This window comes from Biomphalaria glabrata, chromosome 6 (genome assembly GCF_947242115.1).
Source record: "Biomphalaria glabrata chromosome 6, xgBioGlab47.1, whole genome shotgun sequence".
Lineage (NCBI taxonomy): Eukaryota > Metazoa > Mollusca > Gastropoda > Planorbidae > Biomphalaria > Biomphalaria glabrata.
Genome location: NC_074716.1, coordinates 52,074,258 through 52,093,361, shown reverse-complemented (window position 1 = coordinate 52,093,361; position 19,104 = coordinate 52,074,258). Strand labels below are relative to the sequence as shown.

The following is a 19,104-nucleotide window of genomic DNA, read 5'->3' as shown; positions in this document are numbered from 1 at the left end:
ATGTCTAGATGCATGACGTGTAGGAGGTAATCATCTTCTTTTTTGAAGTAATATTTTTATTTTATAAGATTAGAGACAATATTATAAGAATCAAAATTTGTACTTGATGGTTGGAAAGTTGATTCTTTGAAACTTCTTGATTTGAAAAATATTTTTTGCAATTATCATAATAGAAACTGAACATTTTTACAGTGCTCTTGACTACCAGAAAAAGGTTCACACACTGTCTATACTAAATAGAATTTGAAATAATATTAGATAAAAAGATTTGCAAACATGTTAGTAATATCTCCCCACTTGTCAATGTCTATGTGCACAAAGTACAAGACCATGTCTAACTAGATATGCACAACAGTGGTGGGGGGAAGTAATGATAAAGCTTATGAAGAAAAACTGCTTGTTCGTGCGGTAAGTGCGCTGGATTGTCGTTCAGTTGTCTCAATAGTCCCGGGTTCATACTCTTCTCCCTGCCATTGTCCTGCTGGAGGTTCGGACTAGGAAGTAGATTATCTTCAACTCTGAAGGAACATCCGAAACATGTCAAATATTTAAAAAATCAAACAAAATTTGACAGGCAGTTTTATGTCCACATCTTTCTGTGATGCATGTTGTTCTTGTGGTAAATGTTGCTCCTGTGGTATATGGAGCAACTGTGATATATGTTGTTCCAGAGGTACATGTTGCTCCTGTGGTATATGTTGTTCCTATGATACTTGTTGCTACTGTGGTATATGTTGTTCTTGTGGTATATGTTGCTCCTGTGGTATATGTTGTTCTTGTGGTATATGTTGCTCCTGTGGTATATGTTGTTCTTGTGGTACATGTTGCTCCTGTGGTATATGTTGTTCTTGTGGTATACGTTGTTCCTGTGGTATATGTTGTTCTTGTGGTACATGTTGCTCCTGTGGTATATGTTGTTCTTGTAGTATACGTTGTTCCTGTGGTATATGTTGCTCCTTTGGTACATGTTCTTGTGGTTTATGTTGCTCCTGTGGTATATGTTGTTCTTGTGGTTTATGTTGCTCCTGTGGTATATGTTGTTCTTGTGGTATATGTTGTTCTTGTGGTATATGTTGTCCCTGTGGTATATGTTGCTCCTGTGGTATATGTTGTTCTTGCGATTTATGCTTCTCCAAAAGTGCTCTTAGAGAGGAGCCATAGTTGTGCTAAAACAAATAGTGGACTACACATATGTGAGACACGTTAGTTTTTTCCCTCTCTTATAATTTTTAAGAATATAAAAAGCAAGAGATTATTTTATTCTCATTCTATTTAGTCTAAAGATTTGAATTAGTTCAAACCACTCAATTTACAAGTTAATTTTTCTCCAGAACTACTGCTACCAGGAAGCTTAATTAACTCTAAGGGAACGTTGAGAACTACTGATCTAAATCATAAATTGGAAACAATTCTGTTTGATAACTTTGCTAGTAAAATAATTAATTTTGATGGTAAGGTAATGTAATAGCTTAACTAAAATCACACTACCGAGAAATGTTTAATACCGGTAGTTATAGTTATGGTCTCAATATTTTATATTATGATGTAGATGTCAAAGCTGAAAATAATCTGCTTAAAATCAAGTCAGAATATTAATTTGTTAAAATTTATCAAGTAATTAAATATATTAAGTAAAAAAAAAAAAAATAACAATCAACAATTCAATAATGATCATGAAGAAACAGTTAAAGATTTATTAGGAAATTTTTTTATTCATTTTTTTTTCATAGTAATAAAACTTTTTTTTTTTTGTACAAGGGGAGGTTACTCAAGTCACATAACTCAGCAAAATAACAAAATGAATAACAAATAATGTACAAATGAGTCCTGATGAAATATAACAACAGCATACAGATAGTAATAGGTATTAGTTTTGATCTGACAGCCTAACATACATGTACATACACTGAGTCTAACGACATAAACCTTGATTGACTAGTTACATATACAGGTAGACCACCGAGACTTGATAAGCGTACGGCCAGTGCGGTTCCCCCAGTGCCCATTCACAGCATTATTTAAAGCCCCCCCTCCCCCATAAGTCTTCTTTCGTTCCATAGTACCATCTGCTCACAATACACACGCTATGAACAGCTTAGCAAGTCTCGACTGTACAGTATCATATTTGTAGACATACAAATGTAAACAGTAAAATCATGTTATATATTAAAAATTGCAGATACTTAAATGGTCCAGACCCTTTAGTTAAGGGTCAGTGATTTGGGATATACTTACACTTATATCAGGCTGACCAAACTGACCAGTCCATGAAAGCTGATTGCTACTGGGTTTGCAAGTTAATAAGTTTAGAATGTAAAACACGAACAGACAGTAGACATTCTGAACAGTAGACATTCTGATAGTTATTGCTTTACTAATGAATAAATAAGGCTGAAACAAGGAGCACTGCACATTGAAAGGTTCTAAAACTGATAGACAAGGAGTCCCTTTTCATTTGTGTCATATACATTCAGCTAAGTATGGATACAAACAAGAAAATGAATTTGAGAATAGTATGAAGGAGTGTGTGACACTGGCTTATTTAAAATGACGGCAATGAAATCCATTACTTTCTCTTTAAGATCATACAAAGTTCAATTTATCTATTACTTTCCCTTTAAGATCATACAGACATGAGTTCATATTAGTGGCTAGGATTGGATGAATGTACAATGATTTAAGAAAATAACAGTATCAAGTAGAATGATGGGGTGAAACAAATTCTTTGAAGTTATGTGGATCAGATCTCCCACCAGTACTGCAATAACAATAAGCTCGCTCCAACTATTATCTATAAAAGCTTTGCCTACAATAACACTATCATATGTGCAATACCAAATAGGACTACTCAACCTCCATCAGTGTTGTAATACTGATAGGCCTACTCCATTTACAACATTTAATATAACCTCTCAATGGCATAACTCATCATTAAGAAGAAATAACGATCAATGAAAATAAATAATATGACAAAAAAAAGACATGGGCTTTCCCAAAAAGCTAACTGGGATAGTTATATTTATACTTGTGGCTGGCTAGACATAGGGTGGGAGGTGTGGATTCCAGTCAACAAACGGTACAATTGTGCATATTTTGACATTCGAAGGGAAATAGGTCTCAGGTTTTAGAGGCCATATTGTGCTCTCACAAAAACAAGAAGGAGGCGCAATACTACTATAATAATACTAGTCTACTGTTTCTGTCTCCAGAGATAGATGAATGTGTCCAGGTGAATTACTGGCACTGCTTCTTGAAAAGGGACAATTATGGAGCGGAAATCTCACAGCTCAGGCATTAGGATGAATTCTCTTCGCACGATAGCCCTGGGTTCAAATCTCAACCATGACAAAATTAAGAAAAGACACGTAGAGAGCTAAGTGAGAACAACAGCCTCCAGCCTCTGGCTCATAGATGTAGCTGTACATCAGCCTAGGCTAGGCATAGCACCAAGCTTCATAGATAACAGTTACAAGAGCTCAAAGCAAATATGCTCAAATGAAAGTTATGAGCTCAGTCTTATGAAAGTTATGACCTCAGTCAAATGAAAGTTATGAGCTCAGTCTTATGAAAGTTATGACCTCAGTCAAATGAAAGTTATGATCTCAGTCTAATGAAAGTTTTATGACCTCAGTCAAATGAAAGTTATGATCTCAGTCTAATGAAAGTTATATGACCTCAGTCAAAAAAAAAATGAGAGTTATGATCTTAGTTTAATGAAAGTTATAATCTGTCTAATGAAAGTTATATGATTTCAGTCAAATGAAAGTTATATGACCTCAGTCTAATGAAAGATATGACCTCAGTCTAATGAAAGTTATAATCTGTCTAATGAAAGTTATATGACCTCAGTCAAATAAAAGTTATATGACCTCAGTCTAATGAAAGTTATATGACCTAGGTCTAATGAAAGTTATGACCTCAGTCAAATGAAAGTTATATGACCTCAGTCTAATGAAACTTATACGGGCGCACAATCTAATAAAATTTATGATCTCAGTCTAACGAAACGTATATGAGACTACAGTCGACAAACATGCTCCAATAATTTGTGAGCTACATCAGGGCTTGAGCCTGAACAAGGGGAAACAACAACAGATACAGGATCTTTGGAGAAAATAATTGGCTGAAGGTTTATTAGAGTTTAATAGAAATGACAGATGTTTTAAAAGAAATGTCAGATGTTGCCATAGAAATCACAGATGCTTAAATAATGAAAGTAAAATGTAAAAAATAATATCTAGTCCAGAGCTTGCGCATGTTTTAATTTTTCTGTATAAAAAAATACCTAGATGGTTCTTATTAATAGCCTGTATTTAGGATAGATTTCAAGAGAAAGATCTGAATGATGAATACATTAGGTTAATTTATTATATTGTCATTGCCAACATTCTTAAACAATAAATATTTTCGTTAAGTTGATTGAGTGATAACTGTATTTAAATGTCATTTCTGCCTTACTGGCGCCAGATACTTAGATCCTATTCAGTCTTTTAAAAAATTGGACTAATGAACCAGCTCAAGATAAACAAAACAAACCCCACAAAACAAAAGCCCTTTCAACAAATTCACTTTTACATAATTAGTGAACACTGAAAATGTTTACAGAAAATTGAAACTATATTCCACTGACCTGGCACAGCCTAATGACATGCAATGGTGTGAAATATGTATTAAAAATTTCATTATTTCTCACAGCAATATTTAGGTGTGCTGTGGGTGGCATGGTTTAGCCAGACCAAATAAAAGAAAATAAAAATGTAATCTTTTATAACATGAACGACTAGTTTCAAATTTTAAAAAATATGCTTGATAAACATGCCTCACGAGAGGGGCACGTGTACATTACAGTAAACTGATATCCTCAGCACTAAATCTTATAATGTAGAGATTTCTTCTTATCTTACATATTACAGACGTTACTTCAAAGAAAAAAGAAGATAATTACGTCCTTTGCATTTCATGTGTCAATCTAGCCGTGCGTGTTAATCAATGACTTAAACTCTGCTAAGTCATTGGTTTTCCTGGCTGATTATGGCAACCCATTAGCCATGCTCCTAATCTATTTTGTGGTGAATACAACGAACTACTTTGGCGTAGCATATTCTCAACACAATCTATACATTTAAACATAAATTACTTGTAGCTAATAATAATTATAGCTTTTGTATAGCGCTACTTTCATGCTTACAGCATGCTCAGAGCGCTATGGTCCAATCTCAATCTCATTGCTTAACAATATCTACTAATGCTTCGCTTAGGTCAACATCAAAGAGGGCATCTCATTTGCTCACTACCCTACATCCATCTGATAAGACTTAAAGAGTAAAACCATAATGGAAATTAAATATTCACAAAATAAAAACATAATGGAAATTAAATATTCACAAAATAAAAACATAATGGAAATTAAATATTAACCAACAAGCCAAAGAAAACAGTTCAAGAAATAAAACTATCAGTCGCCTGCATCCATCACAACCATCTGCTGATTCCCAGACTTTTTTTTTTTTTTACTTTTAATTGAGTGTCCAACCATTTAAAAAAAAAAAAAAAAGACCAAACTAAATTGTGTTTGTCCCATTGTGTGTAGCTGGTATGATGCGCAAACCACTGTGCTAGCTGGAGAAGGGTCGAAGGTGTTCCAGTTGGATCTCCAGGGCTATCCTCTGCTCCATGACCTCCTGGAGTTCCTGGTTCAGTTCACTGTTCAGTCGGGTCAGCATGGAGTTACGCTCTTTATGGGTCCGCACAGCCATGTGAATGTCTCTCTTGTCTCGACTACCTTGTCTGAACAGAGTGAACAACACACAAAAAAAGATTACAAAAAAGGAGTTTGTGTTTACACCAAGTTGTCAGTGGCCCATGTGGGTTTAGTTATGCTCGCACTATATCAAATACAAACTCATAACTAAATCACATACTTCTTCTTAAACTGTCAAGTAGAGTTGAGCCTTCGGCTCTTGGAACTCTAGGCCAGCAAAAGTGAACAAGAGCTCCCTGTCACCAGCCTGGCGGGTGGGTCAGACTCGCGGCAAGAGACCGCATACACTAAGACCCCGCCAATTTCCTTTTTCTATACCAGGCTAACTGTGCGGGACACGCCATTTATGTAAAGGCCCCTTGAGGAACAGCGCCTGGATTGTGACAAGGTTGTGGGAGCTTTTTTACAACTCTGCACAGTGCAACGAGGATGCTCTCGCACCCCCTCAGGCACCCCCACGGGAGTCTTGTTTTGCTACCCTTTAGCCTAATCGTTTCCTCTTACGATCGTTTCCACCCGGGCGCCACTATGAGGCAGGGTAGCATGCCCGGGCTAAATCACATACACTGCAGTCAATTCAAATCAACTATTAGTAAAGTATCCCTTTCAAAACTTGCGATCTATGGGGCTGATGATGTAAAGGTATGTTTCTGTGGCCCATGGTTGATAAGGTCAACCCATCAGCTACTTCTGCAGTTGGAAACGTTTTCCTGTTTTAGTCTTAAGGTAGAACGTTTCTATAATCCCCTATTCAATATAATTGCTTTAAACTTTTTATAAAGAAGATTTCTTCTAGTCTTGTAGCAAGGGTGATTACAAATCATTGTGGAGATTATTACCAAAGATTTTTATTGCTTAAATAATTTTCCAATGATAGCCCAAGTGCATAAGCCCCCATGTGGGAAATTGTTTGAAATTTTTTCAAGCTTTTTTATATTCTAATGGTATTAAAAGTATATATTTTATTAAACTAGACATTTCTTTCTATTTTTTAAAGTGGTTGGTTTGTTTATTAGGGTTAAATCTTAAATTTGATTATTTCTTTAAAATAGTCACTTTCAGGGGTGCCACCCATGAGACCAAGTAAACCCTGAAACCAGAATTTCCAAATTTTACAAACCCTGAAATAATAAACCCCAAACTTTACCAACCCTGAAACATACCGCATATAAAATTTAAGCACCAAAATTTTACGAAAGAAGAACAGTATTAAATTACTACCTAGATCTGTATCATAATATGCCCCCCCATGTTTTAAATATGTAATTAGTAAGCCTATCATTATAATAAATAGAGTTTGTGTGTATTAATTGATAAAGCTTGTAATACAAGTTAAGAGGATTTAGTACAATTTTATATTAACAATGTTTGTACCCCCCCCCCCAACACACAGTTATTTTAAATGATGTTTCTCTCTTAACATTTTTTCCCTCATTATTCTTTTGAAGCAGCCTACTTTAATCAACATTGATAAAACTGATTCCATCAATGTACACGCATGGACCTGTAAATCTATTGCAACAAGATAAAATTGATTTTGAGATTTAGTACAGATCTACTCCAAAATGAACATTAAGATTTAGTTTCTAATATTTAAATGTAGACCTAGATGGCTAGAATGTGCTGGACTGCCTATACATAATTATAATTTATTTGTATAAAAAAAAAACTATAAATCTATTGACCAATCGATCTATTTTTTCTAGCCTTCAGGCGAATGCAAACTTACTAATTTAATTCTTCAATCATTGATTCTAGTTCTGATCTAAAAACGATATAAATATCCTAAATCTAGATCCTACTTCTATAATACTCTAGACATAGGCTAAGGCTCTATGTCTATATGGAACCTATACAAATTTTAAAATATAAAACACTGGAAAAAAAAATATTTTCTCACTCGTGAATTTTTTTTTCTTTCTATTTCTAGATCTAGGACTAGCCGCTAGGTACGCGAGTAGATCTAGACTATTCTAGACTATATCTATACTAAATACAAGACTTTACAGTCTAGATCAGATCTAGATTGATCATAGAAATAGATCTAGACTCTAAATCGAGCCGATTCGAGGCGCGTTCCGTAGATCTAGAAATTCTCTATAGATCTAGAATGTTTACACTTTTTTGTCACTTAAAAAAAAAAATACTGTACCGGTAAATAAAGCTTAGTGCGCATGCAAAGTGAAAGTCTCGCGAATAGCGAGATATGAGACTGGTCGATTTTGTTTAAAAATGGCGGCTCGCGCGATCGGAACTAACAAACTAAAATTAACGGGGGAAAATGACCAGAAATTTCGAAAAAATCTAAATCAACTAAAACCCTGGATTTTTACAAAATTGTAGAAGGCAAACCCGGAGGGGGGGAAAATAAGACCCATCAAAACCCGGATTTCCGGGTTATTCCGGAAAAGTGGCACCCCTGGTCACTTTATTTTTTTAGGATTTTTTAAATTCAGGATTATCCCTCTTTGCTTAGGGCCTGGGAAGGTTTTTTTTCCAGGAAATAGGAGCAATTGGGTTAATGAACAACTAAAAACTGCCTTTACTTGGTCCTACGTTTAAAATAAGCATACAATGAATTCATGATGGTTTGAAACTGCCGTGTTGAAAACAACATACCTCAATGTCAAGGTGGGCTTACTCTGGAGTCTTTCTTTCACCGAACTGTCAGGAGTTGTCTCTCTTTCCTCAGCTTTCTCCTGAAACATTCAGACCAGAGTTTCACATTAAAGTCTATGATAATAATGAGTCAGTGGGATGTGTGGCTGGGAGGCCAGAACCACTTGGATAAGACTCGGCTACTTAACGAGGGGACTCGAGTTCAAATTCGGACTCAAGTAGCGTTGTGTTTGCTGAGCGCCTAAAGTCAGCAATGAAACACCCACCCCCCCCCCCACTAGGTCCACAAAAGAGATTGGACCAAAGCACTCTGAGCATGCTGTAAGCATGAAATATGAGCAATAGAAAAGCAATTTAAAAAATAAAAGTCTAGTTCATAAGACAGATAATGGTATGACAGCTATTAATATTAATATGTTTACACTTTAAAAGACCCAAACACATTTTCAAACTTGGGTTCCCTTTATTTCACAGTAAATATTTTGGGGACATTAAAATGTTCACATGTAATTATTCACTTACTTTATCAAAAGACGTCTCATTATTCTCCACAACATGGGCCACTGAAAACAACCCAGAAAAAACACAATGAGACACAAATGCACATTGAAATTAAAAGTAAAGAAATGCTTACTTTCTTTCTAATGTAAATTAACATAAAACAATGTGAAAGGCTGTAAATTCAAAATTAAAATGTGAATCTAATCCCTGTCAAAATTATTTTTTTTAATTCATAAATATCACAAGATCAAGATTAATACCAGTTATGGGGTAATTAGGGGGTAGTTAGAGACCTACGCTACAACCACATACCTGGAGGCAATTCTGGTGGTACTGATGGATAACCCTTGAATAGAGAAAAAAATTTTGATTCATTATATGTACAGTTTGTATAGTTTTTATATAAAGAGAAACATTGTAGCGTTCATTCTCTGGGACTGGAAATGTGTTTCCTATGTATGAAGTCTCAGTCAAACAGGTAGATATGGTGTCAGCTGGTTATGTGGTACTGTTGTCTCCATGGTCCTAGGTTCAATCCCCTCCCCCAGTAACCTGCTGGAGCTTTAGGCTAGGATGTAATAATCTTCAATTCTGAAGAAACATCCAAAACATGTAAAACAAACAATATGCCAGGTAAGTTACTTTTGTTTACAATGTGTGCACACTTGCCAGTCAATCTTACTTTTCTAAACAGTTTGCCAATACCAGAAAGTAATTACATGGCAGGCTGGAATAAAATCAACTGCCTCAGTGCAGCAATGAGTATGTCCAAATGCTCAGCCACTATGCCCCATATTTTTCTTAAGTCTAAGAGTTATCTAAGAGTTCAACCAGAAGTCCCTGCATTCCAAACAACTTAGCACCAACAAATTATTTTGTATACACGCACATTTTTCTCATATAAAGTGTTTTGAAAAGAAAAAGTTTCCAAGCAAAACGGATACAAAAATCTTCACTAGAGTTTAATGCTGAGCACCAAGTAGATAACACGTCTGCTTCCAAAAATTGATTTAAAAACAAAAAAAAAAATGAAAGAAACAAATTAAGCTTTGTACTAGTATTACAGAGGGGAGTGCTCTCCTCCTCTCACTGTATATGGTTCTGAGGATTCTTTAACTAAACTGAGCAGTCCTTTTATTTTATGTGAGCGCCTAAAGGCAGCACGGGAAACCTTCTCCCAGATCCCCCCCCCCCCCAACACTGGTCCACACACAAGATTGGACCATAGCGCTGTGAGCATGCTGTAAGCATGAAAGCAGTGTTGTATAAAACCTGTAATTTATTGATTTTATTTGTCTCTAGTGGGAATATAAAGGAGAAATAAATAAATACAAACAAATAGACAACACAAGTGTGAACACAAAATTTAAAAGTGGCTAAAATAATTTATGAAAGTTGGCAAGTCAGAAGATATTTTGAATCACCAGTTTATAGCCAGCAGCCACATGGCCATCAAAGAAATATTTAGCTCTCTGTTATTTAGCAGTTTTTTTTTTTTTATATGACCCCCAAATAGTGTTTGGATTTTGCAAGTCTTACGGGTGCAACCATTTCAACTCTTTTCACTTAATATTCTTAATGTACAGGCTTAGAATTACATTCAACCAAAAATAATGAAGATCTTTGTTCAGTGACAATGCATCTCATAAGGGCGTCTGGTTTAACAAAAATTCAAGCATTACATTTTGAAAATTTCTTAAGAGTTTATAAAAATGAACGACAAACAAACCACATTTTTTTGTTAAGTACACGGGTTGAATCAGGAATTAGTAAATGTTTTTTTTTTCCAATAGCCTAATCTTGTTCAAGCTAAACTTAAGGAATTTTTCTTATGGCATAATCTTGTTATGGGTAAACTTAATGAATTATTCTAATAGTATAATCTTGTTCAGGTTAAACTTAATTAATTATTGTAGCATAATCTTGTTTAGGGTAAACTTAATGAATTATTCTAATAGTATAACCATGTTCAGGTTAAACTTAATTAATTATTGTAGCATAATCTTGTTTAGGGTAAACTTAATGAATTATTCTAATAGTATAACCTTGTTCAGGTAAAAGTTAATTAATTATTGTAGCATAATCTTGTTTATGTTAAATTTTATTACATTAAATTTTACTCTCAGTAAATTTACAAATATTTTTAAAAAAAGAAGAAGAAAAAAAGAGAGATACAACTAAAATCACAATACCGTCTGCTACCCAATAACAAAAGAATTCACCTAAAATGAATACACAAAACCAAACATTCAGCTATGATGATGAAATTAGTGAGTTAAGAAAACTAGGAAACAGACTGTGTGTATATGTTGGAATAAAAATCTTTGAAAATGTGAGAGATCACTAGATGTATATATGACTAGGCATTTTGAATGGCAGTTGAGTCATTGCTATAAGTCAAATGCATACTTGAATCTAAAGGAGTTCTTGTTTGAACAGGGCAGGTTCTAATGAAATTGAATGCCTAAGCTCTTGAGCTCAATTTTATACAAACCATACAAAAAGCTGTTGAGCTAAATTCTTGTGAAAGTAATTAACCCAAAACAATTTTATACAAACCATACAATGTAAATTTGTTTTGTATATGACCCTCGCCAACCAGACTAGAACATTTGCAAATTCATTTGCCTGAGGTAAATTTAAACAATGTGCAATTAGTGAGCTTTTGAAAAAATATGCTCTGGTTAATGTTATAGTTTTTTGGTTATACAGAATTAGTTTCAAATGTATGTAAAGATCTATAAGTTTCTGTTATAATGAACTTTATTGTCCTAGTTGTTGAAGCAAAATAAATATTGAAATAAAAGTACAAGAAGAGATGAATTCTGTAAAATAAAAAGGTGAAATATTGGACATTCCTGTCAATTTAGATTTTCTTTAAGTACCCATCCAAAGTTCAACCTTTCATTCTTATCTATTCAATATATACTTGAGGGTCACTTGATAAAGCTAGTTTGTAGTTGGCAATGTGCAAACGGTATCAATGTTTTAAAAAAGCATCTAAAAAGTTAAGAAAATGAAAATTATCCCAGCCAGAAAAAAAAAAAGGGTTAAAGTTGAAGGTTAAAGAATCCATTAGTTCAATGTGAAGAGTCCATAACCTCAAAAGAGAGACAATGAAAGTGCTTAGATCCAGCTCTCACCAGTTTAATGCCTAGAGAAACACTGCGGCGGTGAGTTTGAATCACATTCTGGAGATTTTTTGTCGCAGCCCTATGCTGAAATAGAACAACAGGATTTGAACCCCAATCTTGGATAATATTTGAGACATTGCAAATCAGTGCAATGGAGTTCCACAAGTAGATTCAATGAGTTTTTTATTTGGCCATTCTGTCTTTATTAAAAGCCTATTTTTTTAAATTAAATTTTGACTTTGTGAATACTAACACTAAATAACAGTAGCAATATAGTGCTGTTGATTCTATAGTGCTGTTAATACTCAAGATGTAGACTTAGGGCGCCCTGAGCACATAGCTAATGAAAAGAAAGAGTTTAAATGGCAAACTTTGAAATCAGGGAAATCTAAATGTTCTTCTTGAATGTAGCCAAACCTGTGGTTAGTTCCTGACCTTAGAGGGGAAATCATTGACACAGTTATTCTACACACATTTGTTGATTGTAACTTTAAAAGTTAATGCATCTTCTTTTTTGAAGTAACGTCTGTATTATATAAGATAAGATAAGATAATTATTGTAAATCCAGCCGGGGGTCCCTGGTTCAAATCCTGGTGATGACTGGGATTTTCTACTTTATTTGTTAAAAACAATGAAGAGACCTTTTGGAGAATTAGAATGGCTAACACAGATTTCTGAAGTTTGTTCAGGAACAAAATAGGGAAACAAATACTTTTGAACATAATTTCACATTCAATTGTAAAGAAAACTGAATTCTGATTTAAAAAAACAAAACATTTTAGCACGAGCCGATGAGAAAACTTAAAATCTAAATCAAGCAAAGACTTCAAAGAATTTTGTTTTCTCTCAGGAGCGGAAGTTCAAATATTTTCTTCTCCTTGAGCATATATTCATTAACATCTATTCAAGAGGAAGTTTATAAATGAAGAAATACACAAGTCACTAAAGATTGGTGTAAAAGTAAAGTTCCCATTTCAGACCTTGTGGTCTATAGGGCAGATGATGAAGAGGTCATCTGTTTCTATGGCCTACGGTTAAGGAGGGTGTCATATGGCGAGCACAACGACCAACCGCATTTAATTTTCCCCAACTCGCCTCAGGTACCCATTAGAGCTGGGTAGACTCAAGAGGCATCCAAAGATCCCAAAATTAAAAATCCCAGTCTTCAGAAGGATTTGAACCCGGTCTCCCGGTTCGGAAACCAACCACTTTACTGATCAGCCACCGGGCCTCCCAAAGATTTGGTGTAATGATTAGAAAATATCTGACAGAAAGTAAAAAAGATAAATAGCAAAACTCGAAGATAAACAGGTTGTTTTTTTTTTTTATAAAAAAACACAAATTCTAACAATTATACATTTATAAAATACACACAAAGAATAATTACTAGGAAAATGTGTAGCAGAGGGCGTACTGCCCAAGTTAGAAGAGAAAAAACATCTGTTTTCTTAAGGTTGACATTAACATTAAAAAATTGTGTTTCGCAGCTATTTTGCAATCGAGTACACAGACCATGTGAACATAAATCTGATGATTAAAATTTGCCAAACATTTCAAGACTGGTTTATAGAAAAAAGTTCAAACAAATTTGGTGCAGACAATCAACAGCAAAGATATAAAATAAAAATGTACAATTACCTCCATTGATCCTATCACACCTGGATCACTTGGTTTTTGACTGAATGACTGAACCTGTAAAGAAAGCAAAAAACAGAAAGGACTAAAACACTGTCTTGGCTGAAAGAGAATAACATTCAGAATGTTTTTATTAGAACACAAAAAAAAAAGATAAGCATAACTTTGTATACCCAGAAGAAAAGCCAGAGCATATATCCTAATTCGAATCAATAAAGCTAGGTCTGCCTTTTCAACTCTTCAAACAATCTGGGGCTCTAAGGCACTATCTCTACATAAAAAATACGAATCTATAATACAAACGTTAAGTCTGTCCTTCTATACGGTTCAGAAACTTGGAGAGTCACTAAAACAAATATGGAAAAGCTCCAGATGTTTGTTAACAGATGCCTAAGCCAGATATTAGGAATTAGGTGGCCAGAAAAGATTACTACTATCGAGTTGTGGGAGAGAACTAGACAAAACCCCATAGCTCAAGACATCACAAAAGAAAATGGAGCTGGATAGGACACACCCTGCGAAAACCAGCTACCATTGTTGCAAGGCAGGCCCTTGACTGGAACCCACAAGGAAAGAGGAAAGTGGGCAGACCCAAGCTGAGGGTACAGGAATGACATGGGAGCAGATGAAGAAGGCTGCTCAGAACCGAGATTGGTGGAGAGGCGTGGTTGCGGCCCTATGCTCCCCTGGGAGTACACAGGATTAAGTCAAGTAAGTCATATATCCCAGAAGAACCAACAGCTTCCTAGGGCTAGACTGAACAAACTAGGAAACACTCCAGTAAATGAAGAAGGCTTTTAGAGAACTGGCTAAAACAAAGAACAAATACAATGAAGCACAGATGGTCCAAACCTATGGAGTAATCAGTTCCCTAAGATATACAGGCATTGAAGCATTGTTCCAGCACTGATGACAAAGTGATGGCACTTTGAAACTCAATTCTTGATTTGTTGCTACCTCTTGTTTTGTTTGTTTTACAGGTTTTGGATGTTCCTTCAGATTCTGGCCAAACCACACGCAGGACAACAGGGATGGCAGCTAGCGGGATTTGAACCTGGGACCTTTAAGACCCTCCTACGACAGGCCAGACCAAATACCACAAGACCAGGGAGCCATGAAGCATGAGCAGTATACTGTTAATTGACTGCCACAAATTTCACTTGTTATGTAAGGGCTTCACAAGAAAAGTGATTATGACAACTAATTCCATCCATCCCAGTGGCGCTACATGCCCTGGCCTGCTTTAGCACATCTCTCCATTCTGATTTATCCTGTGCTTTACGTCTCCATGCCCAGACTTAAAGCTATTGTAGATCTGCCTCTACATCATCAAGCCACCGTACTTAGGGTCTGCCTTTTGTTTTTTTGCCAGTGAACAATCTTTGCTTCTCTAATCTTTCGAGGTGACCTGCCCAACATAATCTGTTCCTTTTTATTTCCATCACTATGGAATGCTCTTCATTTATTTGGTATATTTCTCGGTTGGTGTGAATCCTCCATCTGGTTTCCTTATGTATGGTCCCACGACAGCTAATGAATCAAGTAAAAAGAACATTACTAATTAGCCCAATCCTGATGAGAGCTGTTAAAATAAAAAAATAAAAAAACTCTTTTATTAACCCGAGAAGCTGTAGTGAGCCAACAAAGCAAATGGGAGATCCCTAACAAAAGAAGTTAATTATGAGCCCTGCAAATCATTCACCTTCAAAAGAAATCACTCATCGTCTAACAGTTATGAGCCCTGCAAATCATTCACCTTCAAAACAAATCACTCATCGTCTAACAGTTATGAGCCCTGCAAATCATTCACCTTCAAAACAAATCACTCATCGTCTAACAGTTATGAGCCCTGCAACTCATTCATCTTCAAAACAAATCACTCATCGTCTAACAGTTATGAGCCCTGCAAATCATTCACCTTCAAAACAAATCACTCATCTTCTAACAGTTATGAGCCCTGCAAATCATTCACCTTCAAAACAAATCACTCATCTTCTAACAGTTATGAGCCCTGCAAATCATTCATCTTCAAAACAAATCACTCATCTTCTAACAGTTATGAGCCCTGCAAATCATTCACCTTCAAAACAAATCACTCATCTTCTAACAGTTATGAGCCCTGCAAATCATTCACCTTCAAAACAAATCACTCATCTTCTAACAGTTATGAGCCCTGCAAATCATTCATCTTCAAAACAAATCACTCATCTTCTAACAGTTATGAGCCCTGCAAATCATTCATCTTCAAAACAAATCACTCATCTTCTAACAGTTATGAGCCCTGCAAATCATTCACCTTCAAAACAAATTACTCATCTTCTAACAGTTATGAGCCCTGCAAATCATTCATCTTCAAAACAAATCACTCATCTTCTAACAGTTATGAGCCCTGCAAATCATTCACCTTCAAAACAAATTACTCATCTTCTAACAGTTATGAGCCCTGCAAATCATTCATCTTCAAAACAAATCACTCATCTTCTAACAGTTATGAGCCCTGCAAATCATTCATCTTCAAAACAATGCACTCATCTTCTAACAGTTATGAGCCCTGCAAATCATTCATCTTCAAAACAAATCACTCATCTTCTAACAGTTATGAGCCCTGCAAATCATTCATCTTCAAAACAAATCACTCATCTTCTAACAGTTATGAGCCCTGCAAATCATTCAACTTCAAAACAAATTACTCATCTTCTAACAGTTATGAGCCCTGCAAATCACTCATCTTCTAACAGTTATGAGCCCTGCAAATCATTCATCTTCAGAACAAATCACTCATCTTCTAACAGTTATGAGCCCTGCAAATCATTCATCTTCAGAACAAATCACTCATCTTCTAACAGTTAAGAGCCATGCAAATCATTCATCTTCAAAACAAATCACTCTTCTTCTGACACCAGTTTTTGAATCAACAAAAAAAATCCATTGAGTGACTACTTACACTTGTCAAACCAAAGAGGAGGTGCTGGCGGAATTGTCACATGACCTCAATGACTCTATCTAGTCACTCAGTGACAAATTTTAAAATTGTTTTTCTCAACTTCAATCTAATTTTCAGTTTATAATAAATTTTTTTTCCTTCCTGGTTGACAAGACATAGCCTACTTTCAACTCTACATGCTTCTGTGGGGTCATGTGACTGTCAACTGTGACAATACATGTGTCGACTTAAAATAGTGAACAATGACACCAGTACTAAAAATCATAGCCAACTCAAGAAGAAAAAGTATAACAGACACAAAATAGAACTGTTAGATTTATAACTAAAGAGTATTCACATTTCATAAGAGTAACACCTTTAGTAAAACCACTAAAATTAGAGACACTTCAGGGCAGAAGAATAAAAAGTAAAGTAGTTATAATACATCAAACCATGAACCATAATTTACAAATACAAAGACAAAACCTAATAAAATACTAAAAGAAATATAAAGACACATTTCTTATTCCATTTGCTAGGACAAATTCATACAATTGCTCCTACTAAGAAAACCAATGATTTAGCACAATTAAATGAACACATGGATACTTGTAGGATGTAATACAATTTATTGAACAAACGCCTGTAATTTATATGAGAGAGAAAGCCAAACTAGTACAACACATATAACACCATATAACACAACATTACTAGAATATGTTTTAAAATATTTGTTTTATAAAGCAAAATGAAATACAAAATAAGAGACTATAAGATATAACTATTAGACTTACAATACAATCAAACTAGATAAACGGTGAAACAGTCTCCAGTGACACGATGGCTCAATATTTTGTACAAAACAATATCAACAACAACAAAAATACAAACTCTGTGTGTCACATCACAAGTACAAAAGAAATCTCTAGACTGCTAGTTTCCAACGTTACTGTCAAGAGTACAAAGTGAATTAATTCCATGTCACCTGACATCCTGCACTTCATGTTTCTAATGGATTACAAAAGTCAAAAACTCCTCGCCTACTGGAGAGACAGGAAACAAACTGTTCCCTGCACTTGATCAATCCTAGCCTATTGAGCTAATCAGAGCACATGTTGTTACCAATCAACAAAAAGTCACACAGCCATTGGCTTCTGTTGCATTAAAACTGCACTGAATGTTTCATTTCTTTTGTCTTAATTTTCATTTTGGTTTACAAGTCAACCTTCCCACAAGAGAGTCACACTGCTTACTTTTTTTTTGTAATAGTCATTAGTACTTGCATTTTGTATAATTATTAGTCTATTTATAACCTGAACAGTTTCTCTGTCACACAAAAGTCTTCAAGGCAATGTCAACATGAACTTGAGCAATGGTATCATTTCTTAACTTATGACATTTTGACAGTTTTTTGACACTTAAATGTATTGAAGATATTTTTGTTTCTGTTAAATGTATTGAAGATGACATTTTTGTGTCAGTTAAATGTACTGAAGATGACATTTTTGTGTCAGTTACATGTATTGAAGATGATATTTTTGTGTCAGTTACATGTATTGAAGATGATATTTTTGTGTCAGTTAAATGTACTGAAGATGATAGTTTTGTGTCAGTTAAATATACTAAGATGACAGTTTTGTGCCAGTTAAATGTACTAAGATGACAGTTTTGTGCCAGTTAAATGTACTAAGATGACAGTTTTGTGCCAGTTAAATGTACTAAGATGACAGTTTTGTGTCAGTTAAATGTACTAAGATGACAGTTTTGTGCCAGTTAAATGTACTAAGATGACAGTTTTGTGCCAGTTAAATGTACTAAGATGACAGTTTTGTGTCAGTTAAATGTACTAAGATGACAGTTTTGTGTCAGTTAAATGTACTAAGATGACAGTTTTGTGCCAGTTAAATGTACTAAGATGACAGTTTTGTGTCAGTTAAATGTACTAAGATGACAGTTTTGTGCCAGTTAAATGTACTAAGATGACAGTTTTGTGTCAGTTAAATGTACTAAGATGACAGTTTTGTGCCAGTTAAATGTACTAAGATGACAGTTTTGTGCCAGTTAAATGTACTAAGATGACAGTTTTGTGTCAGTTAAATGTACTAAGATGACAGTTTTGTGCCAGTTAAATGTACTAAGATGACAGTTTTGTGCCAGTTAAATGTACTAAGATGACAGTTTTGTGCCAGTTAAATGTACTAAGATGACAGTTTTGTGCCAGTTAAATGTACTAAGATGACAGTTTTGTGCCAGTTAAATGTACTAAGATGACAGTTTTGTGCCAGTTAAATGTACTAAGATGACAGTTATGTGCCAGTTAAATGTACTAAGATGACAGTTTTGTGCCAGTTAAATGTACTAAGATGACAGTATTGGAGATAGAAACAGAAGCCAATTTTCTGCAGCTAGTTTTGTATTAAAAACATGACAACCACAGCACCAAGTTACAGACATTCCTTCAGAAATAGAAGATTATAACCAGCTATGTGAATTCTTAATGTTAAACTAATTGCATAGTGATGCCTGTAGT

The 19,104-nt window shown here is 34.9% G+C and overlaps 1 protein-coding gene across 10 annotated transcripts in view; it reads right to left on the bottom strand.

The window, feature by feature from the left end:
• Window positions 1-1,668: 1,668 nt before the first annotated feature.
• LOC106062819 (ralBP1-associated Eps domain-containing protein 1-like) overlaps window positions 1,669-19,104 on the bottom strand; it is a 59,792-nt gene continuing 42,356 nt past the window's right edge. For 4 of the 10 annotated variants that reach the window (XM_056032085.1, XM_056032089.1, XM_056032087.1 and 1 more), the window contains 6 exons: window positions 13,655-13,708; window positions 12,025-12,099; window positions 9,194-9,227; window positions 8,903-8,943; window positions 8,381-8,460; window positions 1,669-5,787 (listed from right to left, as the gene is read on the bottom strand). In XM_056032085.1, the coding sequence (XP_055888060.1) occupies window positions 5,616-5,787; window positions 8,381-8,460; window positions 8,903-8,943; window positions 9,194-9,227; window positions 12,025-12,099; window positions 13,655-13,708 (456 nt within the window). In that variant the 3' untranslated portion in view covers window positions 1,669-5,615. The remainder of the gene's footprint in view (window positions 5,788-8,380; window positions 8,461-8,902; window positions 8,944-9,193; window positions 9,228-12,024; window positions 12,100-13,654; window positions 13,709-19,104) is intronic. The other 6 variants (XR_008778380.1, XR_008778378.1, XR_008778379.1 and 3 more) reach the window with 6 other exon arrangements.